At 37.2% G+C, this 19008-nt stretch overlaps 1 protein-coding gene across 1 annotated transcript in view; it reads right to left on the reverse strand.

Moving 5' to 3' along the window:
• DMD (dystrophin) overlaps positions 1-19008 on the reverse strand; it is a 2279750-nt gene that overhangs the window by 707089 nt on the left and 1553653 nt on the right. The window contains exon 50 of the mRNA XM_023751347.1: positions 11137-11245. Coding sequence (XP_023607115.1) covers positions 11137-11245 — 109 coding nt within the window. The remainder of the gene's footprint in view (positions 1-11136; positions 11246-19008) is intronic.

The raw sequence follows: 19008 nt of genomic DNA on the forward strand, positions 1-19008 counted from the left end.
GAAGTTATCTCTATAAGCCCCACCATCATATACCATACCCATATTCCTTACACTCTTCCCTGTTTTATTTTCCATTGCAGTTATTACCGCATACCATGCACACATATTGCATTTATTTTCCTAAAAAAATAGGCATGTCCCCCCACACTCCCCACACACACTGCTATATTTAAAAATCAATGTCTAGATCTAGAAGTCAAAAGTAAGGTGTGGCTTTAAAGTAAGAATGTGGGAAACTTCAATATATAGGGTATTTGAGATCATGCAAGTAGATGAGATTACCCAAGAGGTTAAAGAATGTGATAAAAGCAGGCCTACATTAATTTAAATATTTAAAAGCCAGTAAAGAAGAGGAGGTTGAGCCAGTAAAGAAGCTGAGAAAGAGCAGCCATGAAGGCAAGAGGAAAAACAGAGTGTGGTGATATGTATGTGAAGGGATAAAAGAAATGTTTCAAAACAGGAGTGGCCAACTGCATTAAAAGCTGCTAAAAGTTCTTGTAAGATGAAGATGGAAATGGTTTTTTAACACAGAGATCATTTCTGGCCTTAGGACACTTTCTATGGACTGAGGGAGGGACACGGCTATGCTGCAGTGGGGGTAAGAGAGAGAGACAGAAATACAGACTCTTTCATTTTTTAAATATATTTTTATTGATTTCAGAGAGGGAGAGATAGAAGCATCAATAAAGACAAAATCATGGATCAGCTGCCTTCTGCACAGCCTACACTGAGGATCAAGACTGCAACCTGGGCATGTGCCCTGACTGGAATCTAACTGTGACCTCCTGGTTCATAGGTCAACGCTCAAGCACTGAGCTATGCTGGCCAGGCTAGACTATTTCTAGAAAAGTGGCTGTGAATAAGAGCAGAGAGATATGCCAGTACCTGGAGGAGAAGGGTGTGAATGAGGTAGACCAGTTCTAGAATGGGGAAAAATGAGCAGGTATAAATGTTGCTGATGAAGTCACAAGTTTCCATTGAAGGATACTTTATATTGCAAGAGAAACATTTTTGGGGTGTTCTAATATAGAAGGATATGACTGGTAAGATAAAATGTGGCAGAAAAATACCAGATACTCAAATAGTTGTCAAATTTAATATAAGCTAGTAATACATTAGAGCAGGCATAATGATATCATTATATAAAGGTAGAAAATGCTGTGCAGACTTTCACATGACTGAATCAAGAGTAGACCAGTAATTATGGGACCGCCTTCAATTCTGAAGCCTACAACCGAAAATCAATATGGAAAACACACTTGGGAGAGTAGAAGGGGGTGTGTGCACGGAAATGTCTAAACATTTGAGAAACAGACGTGTAAACATTTGAAAAACAACTTTTTTGTTGATAGGCCATGGGGACTCACCTGATTTATGCAAGAAAAGAAAAGTTGAAGGAAGATTAAATAACAGACTTCAAAGAACATATAAATGCACATTAAGAAGAAATGTTCTTTGCCTAGTCAAAAAATAATTTAGACAGTAACTGGAACTTGGGTCAGGCAGCTAAAGGAATGTCGAGTATAACAGCAGTGTTGGAACTCTACCTACTCTTGATTTTTAAAGAAGAGAGTAGGCAGTTAACCTTAAGATTGCTTCTACTAGAGAAAGAGCTTTCTTGAAGAGAGTGGAGAAGAATGAATGACCTCTCAAAGAACGTTCAGATCACAATCTCATAATCTACAATTTAAGTGCAAACTGCTACAGTGTCCTTTTGGAATCTTCTTTCGTTGAGGCTGAAGTTATATTCAATGTCAAAATGACTCAGCAAAATTTTAGGACATATTAGGAATATATGGAGAATTCTTACTTTCGTGGGCAGGGGGTGCTTAGTCTCACAAATATGTTTAAATAGTTCTAATTTCCCTTTGATAATAGTTTGAGAAGAAATTCAACATTGTGGTGAATGTTATAGCAATTTCCAGCAAAGGTCCTTTTTTGGAAGGAGATAAATAATACAAGAAGGCTAAGGTAATTTTATTGTAAACCTTTATTTCTGTTAAAATGCAGGATGTGGGTAACTGAAAAATCTCTAATGATCAGAATACTTAATTCAACCATTGATGTTATCTTCCTCCTCTTCCACACACATGCACACACACACACCCCACTCTGAAACTTCCAGGAATGCTTCTAACAAGCATAGAAATGATGGATTAGAGCTTCTCTTCCTTTCTTTTGCCAGTTCAGACCCCGAAGCTTGGCCCTTACTGGAGATGATAACCAAGCAACAAAACTGCCAAAAAGTGAAGAGAAGGAGAACAAAAGGGAACTTCATCATCACAAAATGGATAACTAACATCTAAATACTCTAGTCCTCACAGTCTATCACTGCCTTGGATGTTAACCGTGATATATGGTTGTATCTTCCTTATAACCAGGGAATGTTGTTGGAGAACCTGGCCTGGGACCAGGGACTCCCACTGCCTACATAGAAAGACTTCTTTCTGATCAATGTGAGCAATACTGGGGCCTACCCAGCCAGTTTACTGTTGTAACTTCCTTTGTATATTGCGACATATCTCATACGTTAAGCACCTCACCTCACTGAAGCATACAGATATTATTCAATTAATGGATGATTAATTTATTGCTGCCAAGAGTTGGGGGGTTCTCTGTAGCTGCTCAGGGCTTCGAGATATCCTGGGGAGGGTCTACAATTAATTTCTTGTCCTGTTATTAAAACTGATCAGGGGACTTCCCATATTTTGGTACAAAATCTTACTCCTAGAACATTAGACTTGGAAAAAGTTCTTAAACTTTAGAGGTTTTAAGGATAAAGTCAATGATTGTATAGCCGTGTCCTAGATGATTTCAATAGAGTAGTCATCTGTTAATGAGGCAGAGAAAGACTTGGCTCCACTGAAACTGATGTGCCTTGTCCAAAAGCTTCAACTGAAGCAGAATCAACAGTAGGCAACACAACTGAAACAGGAAAAGGTATGGGTGTTGGGGCCCAGGGAAGGCCTCCCCCAAATATCCCACAAGGGCATAATGATTACTTTGAATTCAAGTTACTGGACAAGCAAACAGTAGGAGAAAAGCATGTTGACCCTCCCTTGTCTCCTTGAATGCAGGAAATAAATCTCCCTATGAAAGGTATCCTCCTCCTTGCTCCAAAGGGGCTGAGAGAGAACCTTATAGCTAGAGTTAAGAAAACCAAAGCTAAGAAGGCTTATATGCATACATGCATAAAACAGACAATAGTGTGGTGAAGGCCTGGGGAGGGGGTGGGAGCAGGATGGAGGAGATCAATGCGGGGGGGAGAGGGAAACAGGAGACATCTATAATACTTTCAACAATAAAGATAGATTTTTAAAAAAGAAACCTTATTATTACTATTTTTGCTAATTTACTACTAAGCTCTCTTTCTGTTTGGATTGCTTACTAATGAGCATCCAAACCTAAATTTCTTCCTATCAATTCTTCCAAACTTATTGTTTCTTTGTCTAAAAAATATAAATATCTGGTGTGGTTTATCATTTCACTGAGTATCATTTATGATTTCCTGTATGTATGTATTAAATTTTTTCCCTCCTGTTAATCTGATCTTGTGTTGATTTTATTAGTCCAGCCATAAGAACTCAAGAGGGATAGGAGGGGGAAATTTCCCTCTCCCCAACAATGGCACCTCTTTTTGTGTTTCTGAGAAGGATGGCACAACCCCACTGGAGACCTCTGGTGCGGAATATGCCTCGGAGTTATCCTACAAGGAGTGAAGAAAATGGGATATTCATCCATCAACTCCTGCCCATTGAATGTTGTTCCACGAATGATTCCTCCCCAGCATTACAACTGCTCTGCAAATGGGCGAGTTTCTCCTATGGAGAGATAAATGTCTGGGCAGAGTCACAGTTACTTGAATTTACCAATAAAGAAATAAAAATAAAAGACTAATATGCAAATAAAAAAATAAAATCAAATATTCTCCCAGCCATTTTGGCCTGGTTCTCTGTAACTGAGTATGTGCATTATACAATTTATGCTAATAAGGTTCTTCATAATTTCTTTTTCCATCCACATTCCTCAGGATAAAATAAATTATTTATTGGGTGTTGTAGTTTCCAAATGACTAGAAAAGAATGGATGGACAAGAGATAGAAAGGAGGAAAAGTTGGAACTGGAGAAATATTTTTAAAAAGCCATTCAACAGTTCATTTATTTGAAATAATTATTGAATGCAGAACTGGATCTCAGGCACTATTGTAATTATTGTCAATGCCATGTTGATCTAAAATAAACACACTTGGTCCTCATGGAGCTCATGGCCTTTCCACAGTAGAAGGACAGCTGCAAAATGTTATGGTTTATACCAGTGGTCAGCAAACTCATTAGTCAACAGAGCCAAATATCAACAGTACTTCTTTAAAATAGACTCGCCCAGGCTGAAAACCAACTTCTGCGCATGGGCCACGAAGTTTCAATCGCACTGTATGTGCGCACCTGCACGTGGTATTGTGGAAAAGCCACACTCAAGGGGCCAAAGTGTCGCATGTGGCTCAAGAGCCACAGTTTGCCGATACAGACTTTGGATCTCTTGCTAGAGGGGTAGACTGAGCGGAGACAGTTATCTTTCAACCTTATTTTAAGCAGAGAGGGAGGCTTGTTTGCATAAGAGAAAGTATCTGTTGACCTTCATGTCTTTACTGAAACCAGAATCATTATTTCTTATAATACCTTCCAGGTTGTCAATAAATATCATGTAAATCAAAAAAAGAAGCCTATCTATATCAAGAGCAGAGTGGACTCATTGATCCACATTGATAATCCAACATGGAGTCACTGTCAGCTATGTCAGTTATTTCAAATGGTATGTGAAGACTGAGTTAATGGGGTATAATGGATATGCCCTTAGGAGGGGCCCAGAACATCCCAAACCACAAGTCTGAACACCTGGATAAGGACTGCATCTTGGCACCAATATGAGTGAGACTGCCACCCCTGGTGATCTATAAGACCTCAGAACTCTGACCATTTAACACTTGAGACTGGGTATACCAAAGGTCATGCTTGGAACTCTGCTGGGCTTCAAATCCACCTGTCCTGACCTGTGTCACCACTGGAGCCACCTGACTTGAGATTGACATCCACTTCTCCACCTGGGGACACCACCAGTGACTGGGACTTCACACTGGATGCTCACTCTGCTTTCTTCTATCACTTAAGCTGCCATTTTCTGTGTGTAACCTGTGTGCGACTCTATTGGCTTATTGAGGAGGTCTCCCCTAATAAACCTGGCATTGTGAAAAGACATACATGTGTGTGATACTCTCTTCAGGGATGCCCCCTTGCTCAAGACAAAGTCTCAGGCATTAAAGGCCAATTTTTACCACCTTATATCTTCAGGTTTTTGTGAATAAAGTGTTATTGGAACACAGCCATGCCCATTTATTTATATATTGCCTGTGGTCTGGCTGCTTTAAGAATATAATGACAAAGTTAATTTTATGATCCACAAAGCAGAAAATATCCACTATCTGGCTCTTTACAAAAAATGTGTGTTGATCCCTTATCTAGGTGGTAGCACAATTGGGATTAGAATTTAGGCTTCTTGACCTCCAGGGCAGCACTTTTATAATTACACTTGAAACTTGCTCTCCTCAAAATTCATTACAGGAAGAGATGGTTTTATCAGTGTTTAATCAAGTAGTAACTTCTATTAATTGTCACTTCCATGTGTATATATATACAATGTTCATTCACTTAATAGTTATTATGCTGGGGCATTTGAAAAACTTCAATATCTTGATTTGGAGTCTTCACATTAAGTATGTTCTGTATGCAATTTCTTTCAAAAATGCTAAATTGGGTATTGTAGAATATGAATGTTCCCAGACCCAGCAGCTTGTGGTTAAGAAAGAATTCACATTGACATTTACAACCATATTTGATGGCTCTTTGCCTCCATCTGCCATGCAGGCCTTCAGTCCAAGGCAAAGTCCTATCTACTTAAATGTTTCTGCGAATCTCTAGGGAAGCTTCATATAAGCATGGCTATTCTCCCCACAGGTCTCTGAGCTGCTCTGCTAGGCAAATACTATACTAACTGGGCTTAGAGTGCTCTCCATCTACTTGAACTTCCAAGCTAAAAAGTCTTTGGGGGGGAGGGAAGAGGAATGGTGGTGCTAAAATAACATGGAGTTCCCTTTGGCATCCACAGCATTGGATCTCACTTAAATTCCACTCCATGGTGCATGCAGGATTAGGGATGAACTCCTTCTCCATTCACCATAGGCTTATGAGAGTAGCTCTTAAAGGAGCAGCAGCATCACCATCACCATCACCTGGGGACTTTTTAGAGATTCTAATTCTCAGGTTCACTCTAGATCTACTGAATCAGTAACTGGGGTTGAAGCCCAACAATCTGTGTTCTAATGAGAAATGGGTGATTTTAATGTATGGTTAAGTTTGAGAACCACAGACATAGGACATTGGATGCAGACCAACATTATCATTCATGTCTGCTCCCCCTACCCATTTCCCCAATGTAGTTGTTTGTGTGCAAAGATGGCCACAATAAAGCCTCCCATTCCTGTATGTAAGCCCCTATGCAATGATATTATAGCTTCTCCCTTCAGGAAGTGAAGTCTGTTTCTACACTGCTTGAATCTTGACTGGCCTTGCAACTTGCTTTGACCAATAGAATCTAGCAGAAGTGATGTTATGAGTCTAGGCATCAAGAGGTGTGGCTTCCATTCTTACCCTTTCAAAATGCTGTCCTGAGAATGCCACATAATGAAGCTCAGTCCAGCCTACTGGAGGATGAGAGGCCTTGTAAGAAACCAAGGTTTTCAAATCGACAGTGAGCTGTCAGATATCTGAGTAAGTTCATTTTAGACCATCTAACTCCTGTTGAGTTGCCAGATAACTCCATGTACTCAAATGGCCCCTAGCAAGACCTTCAGAATAACTATCCAGCTAATCATAGCCCAATATGCAGACCCACCGAATCATGATCAAGTAAATAATTCTTGTTTTAACACATTACATTTGGGGTGTTTTTATGTAGAGATAGATAGTAGATACACTCAGGTATCCAAGCAACTGATTGCAAAGAATTTTTTTCTTTTGCCAGCATGACTATTAATCCTGTAAATTGAAACAATTTAAATAGCTCAGAGAGCACCATCTCATCCTCATAGTATTACATAATTTAAGTAAGCTGACACAAAGAAACTTGGTTTGGTATTTTTTAAAAAAGACCTTTGAGCTTCACTTTCCATACATATAAGAGACTATTCAATCAGATGATAATTTCAATGATTATTCTAAGTACAGAGTTCTATAATTCTAAGAGGTGCAGAGTTCTAGAATTCTAAGAAATTCAGTAGAGTAAACTGATTTCTTCTATTCCTTAAGTAGAAAAGACATAGCATCATATCTCACTTTTATTACCCATACATCAAAGATTGAGTTAAATAACATTAACTACTGGCTAGCTGCCTTCATATCTACAATTTCCATTAGGTTCTTGGACAGAGAGATAGTACAAGGCACAGCAAAAAAACAAAACAAAGCAAAGCAAAGCAAAACACAACACAAGTTTTGGAGCCTGACACACTTGGATTGGAATCTTGGCTCAGGTTCTTCCCAGCTGTGTGGCCTTAATCTAGCTATTTCCCCTCCAAGCCTTGGGATTCTTACTTTTACAAAAATTGCTTATAACCATATGCTCTTTGCAATTATTTGGAAGATAAGGACATATGCAAGACCAGTTAGCACAATAGTACAATGAAAAAAAACTTACTATGATGAATTATATATTACATTATATTACAATATAATAGGTGAAATAATCATATATCTATACCATATTAAAAATCAGATTTTTTAATACTGTATTTGTTATTAACTTTCTGGAAGTCAGGAATTTGAGTAATTCTTAATTCTGATATTTAAAACAGATGTTAAAGAAAAAAGAATATTTTGTTTGAATAAAAGTAGCTCTGGATCTACCTGAATCTCGATTGATTCTTTTCATCCAACATTTGTGGATTTAACATTTTTACTTTAAGCCCAGCTCTGTGTCAGTTTACTATAAGGGATGAATACCCCTGCTCTTGAGAAAATTCCTCTCTCCTTCACTTCTTCATCTCTGGCCCAAGCTCAACCAGTTATCACCAGTGGCTTGGAGCTGCGGCCATTCCCAGACTTTCACTACTGGCAACAATGTGGAGGGACAAGATGGTGGCAAGGAGTGGTAGGGGGAGATGAGACTCTTAGGTCAGGGAGAGGAAAGAAGGGCATAAAAATGTCTTCCACTGTTTTGGCCAAATGTACCCTTGCTCTCTGCTTTGGTGTCATTAGTCTCCTTGATATTTTTCCATCTTGCTCCAGTTCAAGGCCTTTACTCTGGTTCTTTCTCTTTCTGGAGTAATTTCCCCCAGATATACATATGGCTCACTTTCTCATTATTAACAGCTTCTCAAATGTTATCTTGAAAGATAAGCTTCCCTGACCTTACTATAGATAGTTATGTTCTCATATTCACTTCCTTTGACTTGTCTCCTGTCTTCTTGTTCTTCATAACTGTGTTTCTCAAACTTCAGTGTGCACACAAATCACATGGGGATCCTATTCAAATACAGATTATGAATCATTGGGTCTAGGGTGGGGCCCGAGACTCTGCATTTCTAAAATGCCCATTTGACGTCAATCTGTGAACTACACTCTATAACACTTAATATCAAGATAGTTTTTGTAATACTTTAAGCAATAAAACAATAAAAAAGAAAAAAAACGTTTAAATTGAAAAAAAAGATAGTTTGTATTCTCTTTATTAGCTCATCACTTTTCTCTTCCAGAGTACATGTTTTATGAAAGGAGGGACTTTATCTTATACTATGCTGCATCCTCAGCACCTCGTATGATGTTCAATACATGAAAGTTATTCAATAATATTTATTAAATGGATGAATCATACCTGTTGGTAAAAATAAAAATTTGAACTTTAAATGTATTTTCCATTAGAAAGATTATTGTTACATTTAAGTACTTTACAGGTGAAATAGATTACTGTGCTCTGGCTTTGTAATCCGCCTACCATGAGTAAAGTGACTTAAAGAGGGGCATAAACCCATAATTATGTTCAGAGTTCAACAAACTTATCAACAAATCATTGGAACCAAATCTCTTTACAGAGTTAGAGAGTTGAACATATGACAGAAAGATAGTAAACAAACACCAATAAATGATTATATAGAGACAAACTATATATATGTGCTGAGGGAACCAAAAATTACAGGTCTAAAAAGAAATAGCCCTAGCTGGTTTGGCTGCCCTAGCTGGTTTGCCTTAGTGGATAGAGTGTCAGCCTGCGGACTGAAGGGTCTCCGGTTCAGTTCTGGTCAAGGGCACATGCCGGGGTTGCGGGCTTAATCCCAAGTAGGGGGTGTTCAGGAGGCAACTAATCAATGATTCTCTCTCATCATTGATGTTTCTATCTCTCTCTCTCCCTCTCCGTTCTTCTCTGAAATAAATAAAAATATATGAAAATAATAAAAACTAAGGAGAAATAAACCTGGTATACTTAATTGAATATAAACCCTGATATAGCAATTTTACTGTCCCAGAATGATTTAAAAAAGGAATGCTTGCATATCATTATCAAGTCTTCAATGTTATTAAATCCAACTCTGAAGAAAAAATAAATAAATCCAACTCTGATGACTGTGCAAAAATCCTAGGGGGCACATGAAACACACTGTCCCCAGATTGCATGACCTCTTTTAACACAGGAACTATTTGTGCTTTCTATTGAATTATCATTGTGCTACCGTGGGTGCTATATTTCTACTTGATATAAAATGAATATAAACTTTATTTGAAGACCCAGTCAACATGCTTCAATACTTCAATCACTTGATCTTTTAAAAGTAAACAAGGCAAAAACAACAACAACAACAACACAAAGATGTTTTTAGCCCTGCGTAATTATAGGGTTGGTATAGCAAAGGACTTCTCTAGCTCTCCCCTGTCCCCCCTCCCAGGCAGCCTTAACATTACAATGAGATTTTATGCATACCTTCTATGAACAAATGACTAGAAAGTGAAATAAAAGACTGAAAATATGCAGTGAACATAAAAATTAAAACTATAGTTAAATGAAGAAACATTCCTCCCCATGCTTGCTTGTAGTAGTCATAGTCTATTTTTCTTTTTCTTGAACTAAAAATCAAAGAGCTCTTAAGATTGGGACAGGGGGAGGGGGTAGGAGGACTGTGTTTCTGTGGTTTCAGGAATTTGTAAAGGCATATTTGAAGAATATTGTCTAAATGATACAGGATTCATTGAAAATGAACCCTCATGCATTAGTACTAGGGAAGTGATGGCGAACCTTTTGAGCTCGGCGTGTCAGCATTTTGAAAAACCCTAACTCTGGTGCTGTGTCACATATAGAAATTTTTTGATATTTGCAACCATAGTAAAACAAAGACTTATATTTTTGATATTTATTTTATATATTTAAATGCCATTTAACAAAGAAAAATCAACCAAATAATGAGTTCGCGTGTCACCTCTGACACGCGTGTCATAGGTTCGCCATCACTGTACTAGGGGGTACTCTGGTGCTCCTTCCTAATCCCCTGTTCAGGGACAACAAACCCCATCCCTGCTGCTGGGAGTATTTGTTGTTAAAGGTGTTCCTTAACTAGCAATTGCCTTTGGCCCCAGAAAATACTTCTAAGGTCTCCCTTTCCTCCCTGTGGGCAGCCCATGGGCAATAAATAGCTGGGTCAGGAATATAAAGGCCAGGCCCTCTCCCTGCAATTCAGGACAGCTCTGCAGAGCCAGCCCAGCTCTAAGGCTCCTATGGAATCAGCTGATGGATTCGGCCTCTGTCATAGTCAAATCACCCTTTAGCCTCTTCCACTCTTTGCTCCCAAGTACCTTTCTTCATCGTAGGTGTATCTCCCGAAAACACACTCCAATATGCTTTTGTCATCCAACACTCTGAATCAGAGTCCATTTCTAAGGAACCTACTCTAAGGCACTGTGTATAGTAAATAGTAGTAATAAAAGGTTTATTTCTATTTTAAGAATTGCAACAAATTTTCCCCTTCACCCAGACATCGCCTCACTATTGTGCTTTTGAGCAAATGGCTACAGCCAAAGAGAATGTGATCCAGTACTTACAGGCTCCAACAGTGGCCAGTCCAGGAGCTGGGCCAGGCTGCTTTGCCCTCAGCTCTTGAAGTAAATGGGTTACCGCCTTCCACTCAGAGCTCAGATCTTCTAACTTCCTCTTTAATAGAAAAGCATACATGTTATTTATTTGATTAATATCTTAAAGATAACTTAATTCAGGAACTTATTAATTCATTTTGAGAATACATTATTGTATTTCCATTGTATTTTACCTGTAAGTTAATTATTCTGGGTAAAATTCCTTTCCAATTTACCATAATTACTTTAGCCAACCACCCTAGAAATATTTATCAATTATTTGCTGCATACAGGGCTTTTGCTCCAGGCACAATTTCATTTAAAGGAAGTGGAATACAGACATTAACAAAATAAAAACAAATCAACCATCAAAAAACAGTGTCATTTCAGCAATTGGCTTGAATCTTGTAAATAGTATCTAGTGTGGCTACATATGAGAATTGTCCAGAGAACATTAAAAATATCCTAATTCCCTGGCTCATGACAAATCAATTATATTAGGATCTCTTGGAAGGAGGGTGTGTGTGGTATACATGAAGAATGCCACTCAGAATCCACTTCAAGGATGAATTCTTACCCCAAGTTGTGAAAAAGATATCAGTACACATCCTTCAGCTGTTAGTCCCTTGAAGGACTGTTCTAGCTGCAGAGAACTGACTTGCCCGAGAGCATGCCCTTCTCAGGGCAGCCCTCATTCAATGACTGACCACGGCAAGGGTATAAAGGCTCAGTCAATGGGGCTCAAAGTTGAGTCATTTTGAAGGGCCATTTCAGCTGCAGGGCTCCCAGTAGAGTCAGCCAAGCCTGTATAGGTTAGTGCCGTGTTAGTATATGTTTACAACTGGCTTTCTTTGAGTTGTGGAAAAAGGCCCTGATTTTAGTGTTTGCCCATTTCTGTGGTGTAAATAGTCCCCATAGCCATGTTCAAGTTCTCAAGATAATGTCAAGTGGCTTCCAAAATGCCTGAAAATTTGGCAATTAGCTCACATGAGCAGATACAATGCCTGAAACCATTGATAGTATCAACCCTTGTATATACTATGCTTTTTCCTTAATATATATATATCTCCAACATAAAGTTTAATTTATAAATTAGGTGCAGTAAGAGATTAACAAGAATAGCTAAAATAAAATAGAATAAATATAACAATATGCTGTAATGAAAGATATGTGAATGACTTTGGAGTCTTTATTAAGTAAAATAAGGGTTACTTGAATACAAGCATTGCAATACTGTGACAGTCAACTTTATAACAAATGGCTACTAAGTGACTAACAGATAGGGAATGTAAACAGCATGGAGATGCTGGACAAAGGGATGATTCACACCCCAGGCAGGATAGAGCAGGAAGGTATGAAATTTCCTCACACCAATCAGAATAGCATACAATTTAAAACTTATTGTTTATCTCTGGAATTTTCCATTTAATATTTTCAGATCACACCTGACCACGGACAGGTAACTGATACTGTGAAAAGTGAAAGAAACTGAAAAAAGCAAAATCGTGGATGCAGGGTGTGTATGTGGGGGAGGGTGCTACTGTCCTTATTGCCAGTAGAATGTGAGAATATCTGTCCTTATTGCCAGTAGAATGTGAGAATATCTGTCCTTATTGCCAGTAGAATGTGAGAATATCTGTCCTTATTGCCAGTAGAATGTGAGAATATCTGTCGGTTCTGGGCTGAGGCTTTTGCAAAAAAGGGTAAGTTTCCCCACCCTTTCTTTCCTTTTCCACTGGCTGGAAGCAGAGGACTTAAGGTTCTAGGGCAAATCTTCTCAATGCATGGGGATTAATCCTAATGTCCTGGAGCAGTGGCTCCCATAACTTTGGGTTCATCAGGATCACCCATAGGCATTGTTAAACCATTGAAAGCTGGGTTCCAGCTCCAGTGGTCTAGATTCAGTGTCTTGGGTGGGCCCCAAGAACTAGTATTTCTAACAATTTTCCAGTTGACACTGATGCTGATTGTCCAAGACCAAAGCCTAAGCAGTCCATTATACCTAATGAGTTACCTAAACAGCACCATCCTTGAAAAGAATAAGAAAACAGGTCCACAAATCATTTTCTATAGGACTTAATTCTATTGAGGAACGCTACTTGAGAAAAGCTGCCAAGGGAATAAATACTAAAAATTCATCACGACCTAATTTAACTGCCATCTGTGCTTTTGATATTATTTATGTCTATTGTATCTAACATCATGTCAAATAGGGGCTTTTAATTTCTCTCCAGAATTTATGTTGTTAAACACTTAGTATCATATCAATGAATATAACTCTTTTTATTTATTAAAACATAAGCCTTGAATTGAAAAGCAAACAAAAATGCCTCTGATCAGTGTTGAAGACTACCATTGAAAGTTTGACACGTGAAAGATATTTATCCATTCTGACATCAGAGCTAAACACTGAGAATTAAATAGTATAAAAAGCTAGTGAAGTAATGTATATTTAGTTTCTTGATTCTCTTGCAAAGTTGCAGTGACTTCCCGTGGACAAATATTAAGAGCAACTAAATAGTAACCATGTTGAAAAAAAGGTAGTAATAGAAATAGGGAGAAGACAATAAACATAGAAGTAGATAACTAGAAAATGTAGTAATCTTGGTCATTTATTGAAGAGATAATGGCACAAAATATGGTGAAGTCTCATTATACACCATTTAACTTATATGTAGGGGGAGGGAGGGAGGGAGGGAGGGGGAGGGAAAGAGAGAGAGAGAGAGAGAGAGAGAGAGAGAGAGAGAGAGAGGGAGAGACTGATTAGAGATTGATTTAAACACTGCTGGGATCTGCCTACTATTCTACTAAGTAAGCATATGGCCCCAAAGTGAGTGGGGGAGGGGAGATCAGAGTTTACATTTGGCCAAGGTTTCACTTTCTTCTCATAGTGCAAGCATCTCACTGTGTTGAGTTTGATTCTAATATTTAAAGGTATGCATTTATCTTACAACGTGACTTCTAGAAAAAAATCAACTACTTCATCTGGGTATTAATGGAAGAAACAGTGATCTATATTGAACTTCATAGTACATGAACATCACTTTATAACAAAAAGAAACAATAATTAATGCTGATAATGACACCCCTTAAAATTAAGAAACATTGAAATTACATTGTGTTTTAGAATGAGAAGTCCTGGATTTCAGTTCTAAATCATTACTACTGGTTGGGTGATCATTGGCAAATCAGATAGGTCACTCAGATTTATCATCCTTAAAATATAGATATAACACTACCACCTAACTCATAGCTTTGTTGGAGAAACTAAATGAGATATTTTATGTGAAAAGAATTCTGTGAACTGTAAAGTACTATAAAATTGTTGGTTAGTTATTATGCTCTACTTAATGAAGCAAATCAGAAAACAGTCAATAAAAGTGTTCACTAAAATAGTTAAAATAAAAATATTTCAATGCTGAAAGGACTAGGTTTTGGTTATCCTGAAAAGAACATGTTTATATATTTAATTTTATTTTATTAATACATAAAGTCTGAACAGTCTATACATTTATTTCAATGTTATCCACTGTTTTTTCCAGATGGGTAAATGGGGTATTATTATAATTTCAAATGTAGAGACTTTAAAAATTAAATGGTATTCTGAATGAGCCACGAACATCTGAGGATACTGCAAAGTATCAAAAATGCAATAAGCTCAGAATTGTATATTTTCCAATCTTTCATAGTTATTAGCATACTAGAGGCCCAATGCACAAAATTAGTGCAAGAGTAGGCCTTCCTTCCTCTGGCTGCCGGCACCGGCTTCCCTCAGGCACCGGGTACCCGGGCTTCCCTCCCAGAGGGAGGCCCCACCCACCCACCACAGCCCGCCTGGCCCGTGGTCTGGGCTTCCCTCTGTGGGGTGATAGCTGGGTCCCCAACCAATCACATCACACCCGCCTTGGCTGGCCTGGCACCAGTAGGTGTCATAGCATGGTCCCGGATGGTCGTTCTGCTGTTTGGTTGATTTGCATATTACACTTTTATTATATAGGATAATATCACATAAAATAGCTATAGATTTTGATTCAAGTGATCACAAAAACAGTCTTGCAACTTATTGTTACATTTTTGTTGTTGTTGTTAATCCTCACCCAAGGATATTTTTCCATTGATTTTTAGAGGGAGTGGAAGGGAGAGAAAGAGAAACATTAATTGGTTGCCACCTGCATGTGCCCCGACTGACCAGGGCTGGGGATTGCGCTTGCACCCCAGGTATATGCCCTTGACTGGGAATCAAACCCGAGACCATTTGGTCTGTGAGCTAATGCTCTAACCATTTAGCAACACCAGCCAGAACCTGTCTTGTAATTTATTCAAGTACCTGCTGTACTTTTGAGCCTTAATTGATAACTTATGTACAAGGGAAGATCTGTTTTGTTTTGTTTTGTTTTGTTTTGTTTTTCTTTCTGGTCCTCTGGCATGAGCCCATATTTTCTATTCTCACATCTTTTCTGTTAGGCTGTGAAGTTCTAACAAGTGCAAAAATTTTGATTGCAGTAACTAATGCAGCATTCTTCACATAATAAAGTTTAAGTAGTGCTCAATAAACATCTGTAAAAGGTAATAATTTGCTAACCATGTCAATAATCTTAAACCAAATTTAAGGGAACCAAAGATATGTCTAAACTTCAACATCTTAAAATATGAAATCACTGGGATAATAGTTATCAAGTACTATTCCTGATCAGGTTCCAAGAATTTTAAAACTTTGAATACAATTTTATTTATATATGGAATCTAATAAAAATAAACAAACAAACAAAACAGAAACAAATTCATAGATACAGAAAACAAACTGATGGTTTCCACATAGGAAGGGTTTGAAGGGCTGGGTGAAATAGTCACAGGGATATAAAGTACAGCATAGCTAATATAGTCAAAGTAGTTACAAAATAGTTACAAAACTTTCACAGCTTGTAAGTTATAAAATATTCATGGGGATATAGCCAATAATAATGTAATAGCTATGTATGGTGTCAGATGGGTACTAGACTTATTTGGATGATCACTTCTTATCCTATATAATAAAAGGCTAATATGCAAATTGTCCCCTTGACTGGGAGTTCAACCAGGGGGCGATGCTGGCCAGACCCCACCCACGCACGAATTCATGCACCGGGCCTCTAGTGTTACACAAATGACTAATCACTATGTTGTAGTGATTAGACACTATGAAACTAATATAATATTGTATGCCAACTGTAATAAAAATTTTAAAACATTTTAAAAAATAAAGCATCTGCAATACATCTGAATATAGGGAAAAACAACAAAAAAAGTAAATTGCAGATCCCAGCCTTTCCTCACAAGAATTCAAATTTAACAATCAGAGTGGATTCATATTTTACTCAAAGATAGAATGTTTGAGATCATTTTTATTTTAAATGGCAAACTTAGTTTCATTTGGGGACTTTTGCAGCAAAGCATTATTTTCTATTGTATGTCATTTGCTTGGAAATGGTCATTAAATGCTAAGACAATTATATCAAACAATTCTGATTCCCAATTCTATTATAATATACAATGTGAGTCTTTCCTTGGGATCATTGAGATGCTCTGTATTTCATGATAAAACCCTCTATTTTGCTAGTGAAAAGAGTAATTCTTCTTTGCAGCTAAAAGAACCTTGACTGGAATTGTATTGAAATTAAAATATTTTCATTCAAGAGTAAAACTGATCTAAACTTATAGAAAAGAGGAGATCCTTAGAGAAACATTCAATGAATAGAGAGTGGTCAAGCATATTGGCCAAACTCAATCAAAATGTAACTCTTACATTATTAATATCATCATTGAAGAAGGATTTACTGTAAACTCCAATGGCATTAAGGACCTTAGAAGTATGCACCATGCCCTAAACTTGTCTAGACTCTTCACAATATTCAACAAAGTTCTGAGAATGTAGTGGTTGCTCAATAAACACTTCTGACTGATTTCAAAAAAGAGTGGAAATTAATTACAAGAAATATGATTTCTAAATATAGCTTTACTTTTTATCTTAAAATAAAATATATTTTTATCTCTATTTGTGTTTAGGGATTTTCAAAATTTTAATATATTTTCTCTTGTATCAATGTTTGGCATGCAATTAATATCTGTTACATGAATAAATGAATCAATTTATGGTTGTATATACAAAACAAATATGTGAATATTATAATTGAAACATCTATGTCCCTATAAGTGCAACTAATACAACTGAGGACTAGGGGTGAAACTTAAATTTTTAAAATGCTTGCCCAGTTCCAGCATTTGCTACTACTGAGTGAGTCTAAATTGAGACTTTACCCCCAAATATTTCCTCAGAAAGATATCAGTTCAAATTAGAGCTTTATAATATCTTTTGTGTATCATTTTATTTTCAACAAAAAAGTTGCAGAGTAGCCTACAATAACCTCAAGAGATGTGACTTTTGGGATGCTTATGAAAGTCATATGACAGCATTGGTTAATAAAAAAGGAGGTGAAGAAAGTTGATAAACCATTGGCATTTATTCATAGGATACAACCTCACACTAGCGGTGAATGGGCATTGTAAACAAGTCATTTAAAGATAGGTTTAAAAAGCAAAACAAGATGTTATTCAGATGAGGTGATAAATAGTAAATATCTAAGAAACATGAAAAGATTACCTCCTAATATTTTATGAATGGGCAGTGAGGCAGGGGATAAAAATTCAAGTGATAACATCGAGGAAGTGAAATATGGCCCTTCTGGTAACTGGCAGCTATCTAAGCTAGATGAGTGATGATCTCAATTGAACACAAAAGACAGTCACAGAAAATAAACTAGCCAGGGATAGGGCCACCACAGGGCCATGTTTGGAATGAGACAAAGCCAAGGCCATTCTGCCTGGCTTTAATCCCCTCACCTTCTAGATAAAAATTAAGGCACCCGATCACCACACTGACTCTGTTTCTTGACAGCATCTAATCCAAAAATGGCTTCCACTTCCCTAATTTATCTTTAAAATGTGCTAGCCAGCCAAACCCGCTAAACAGCTCTTGCCAGTGTCCTTAATTGAGATGCCCCACAGTCTTTGGAGAGCTTTCTCCCTTGCTGCGGTAAGCAAAGTAATCCTAACTTTTGATTATAGGCATGTTGCTAGCTGTATTTAGACAGAGAACTTTAACAGCATCATAAGGGGACTCAGTGCCATATTTCAAATAACCTGGAAGACAGTGAGCTCTAGAATTCTGGAATATACATATGAATAATGTGAATGAACTCATTTCATAAAAGATAAATGTGGTAAAATCAATATTTCTAATCAGTGTGTTATTTTATGAAATGTGAGATTTCAAATATGTACATGCTGCTCCATTAAGAAATTAAATATAATTAAACATATGCCAATCTCATCCATATTTCTAAGTGTGTATGTCTACAAGTTGCTCAAAAATCTATTATAAATTTCATCTTCTCAATGGAAAAAGTGAGGGCTCTCCTTATATTCAAGAATGATTAACATTTATTCAGCCTCTCATAATCTAAGACTTTTTCCTCAGTTGTAAAGCAAACTTGAGTTTTCTAAAAATGAAATTCTATTTATGTATTAATAAATTATAAATTCTTTATTATATGTATTATCTTTCTATAATTATTTTCCCCAATTTTTCTATTAACACTGACATAGAATTGTGCTTACCAGGCAAATGAGATCTGCACCAGGCAAATGAGATTGTATGCCTAACAGATGATTTATAAAGTCCAAATATTGTCATAATTATAATATTTGATTGGGCAACACTTTGACCAAGTAGACATTTCTGTTGTGAGTAATACATTAAAAATTATCAGGCAAAAAAACCCACACAAACCCTAAATAAGTTCTTAG

The sequence above is a fragment of the Myotis lucifugus genome, unplaced genomic scaffold, assembly GCF_000147115.1.
Source record: "Myotis lucifugus unplaced genomic scaffold, Myoluc2.0 scaffold_20, whole genome shotgun sequence".
Taxonomy (NCBI): Eukaryota; Metazoa; Chordata; class Mammalia; order Chiroptera; family Vespertilionidae; genus Myotis; species Myotis lucifugus.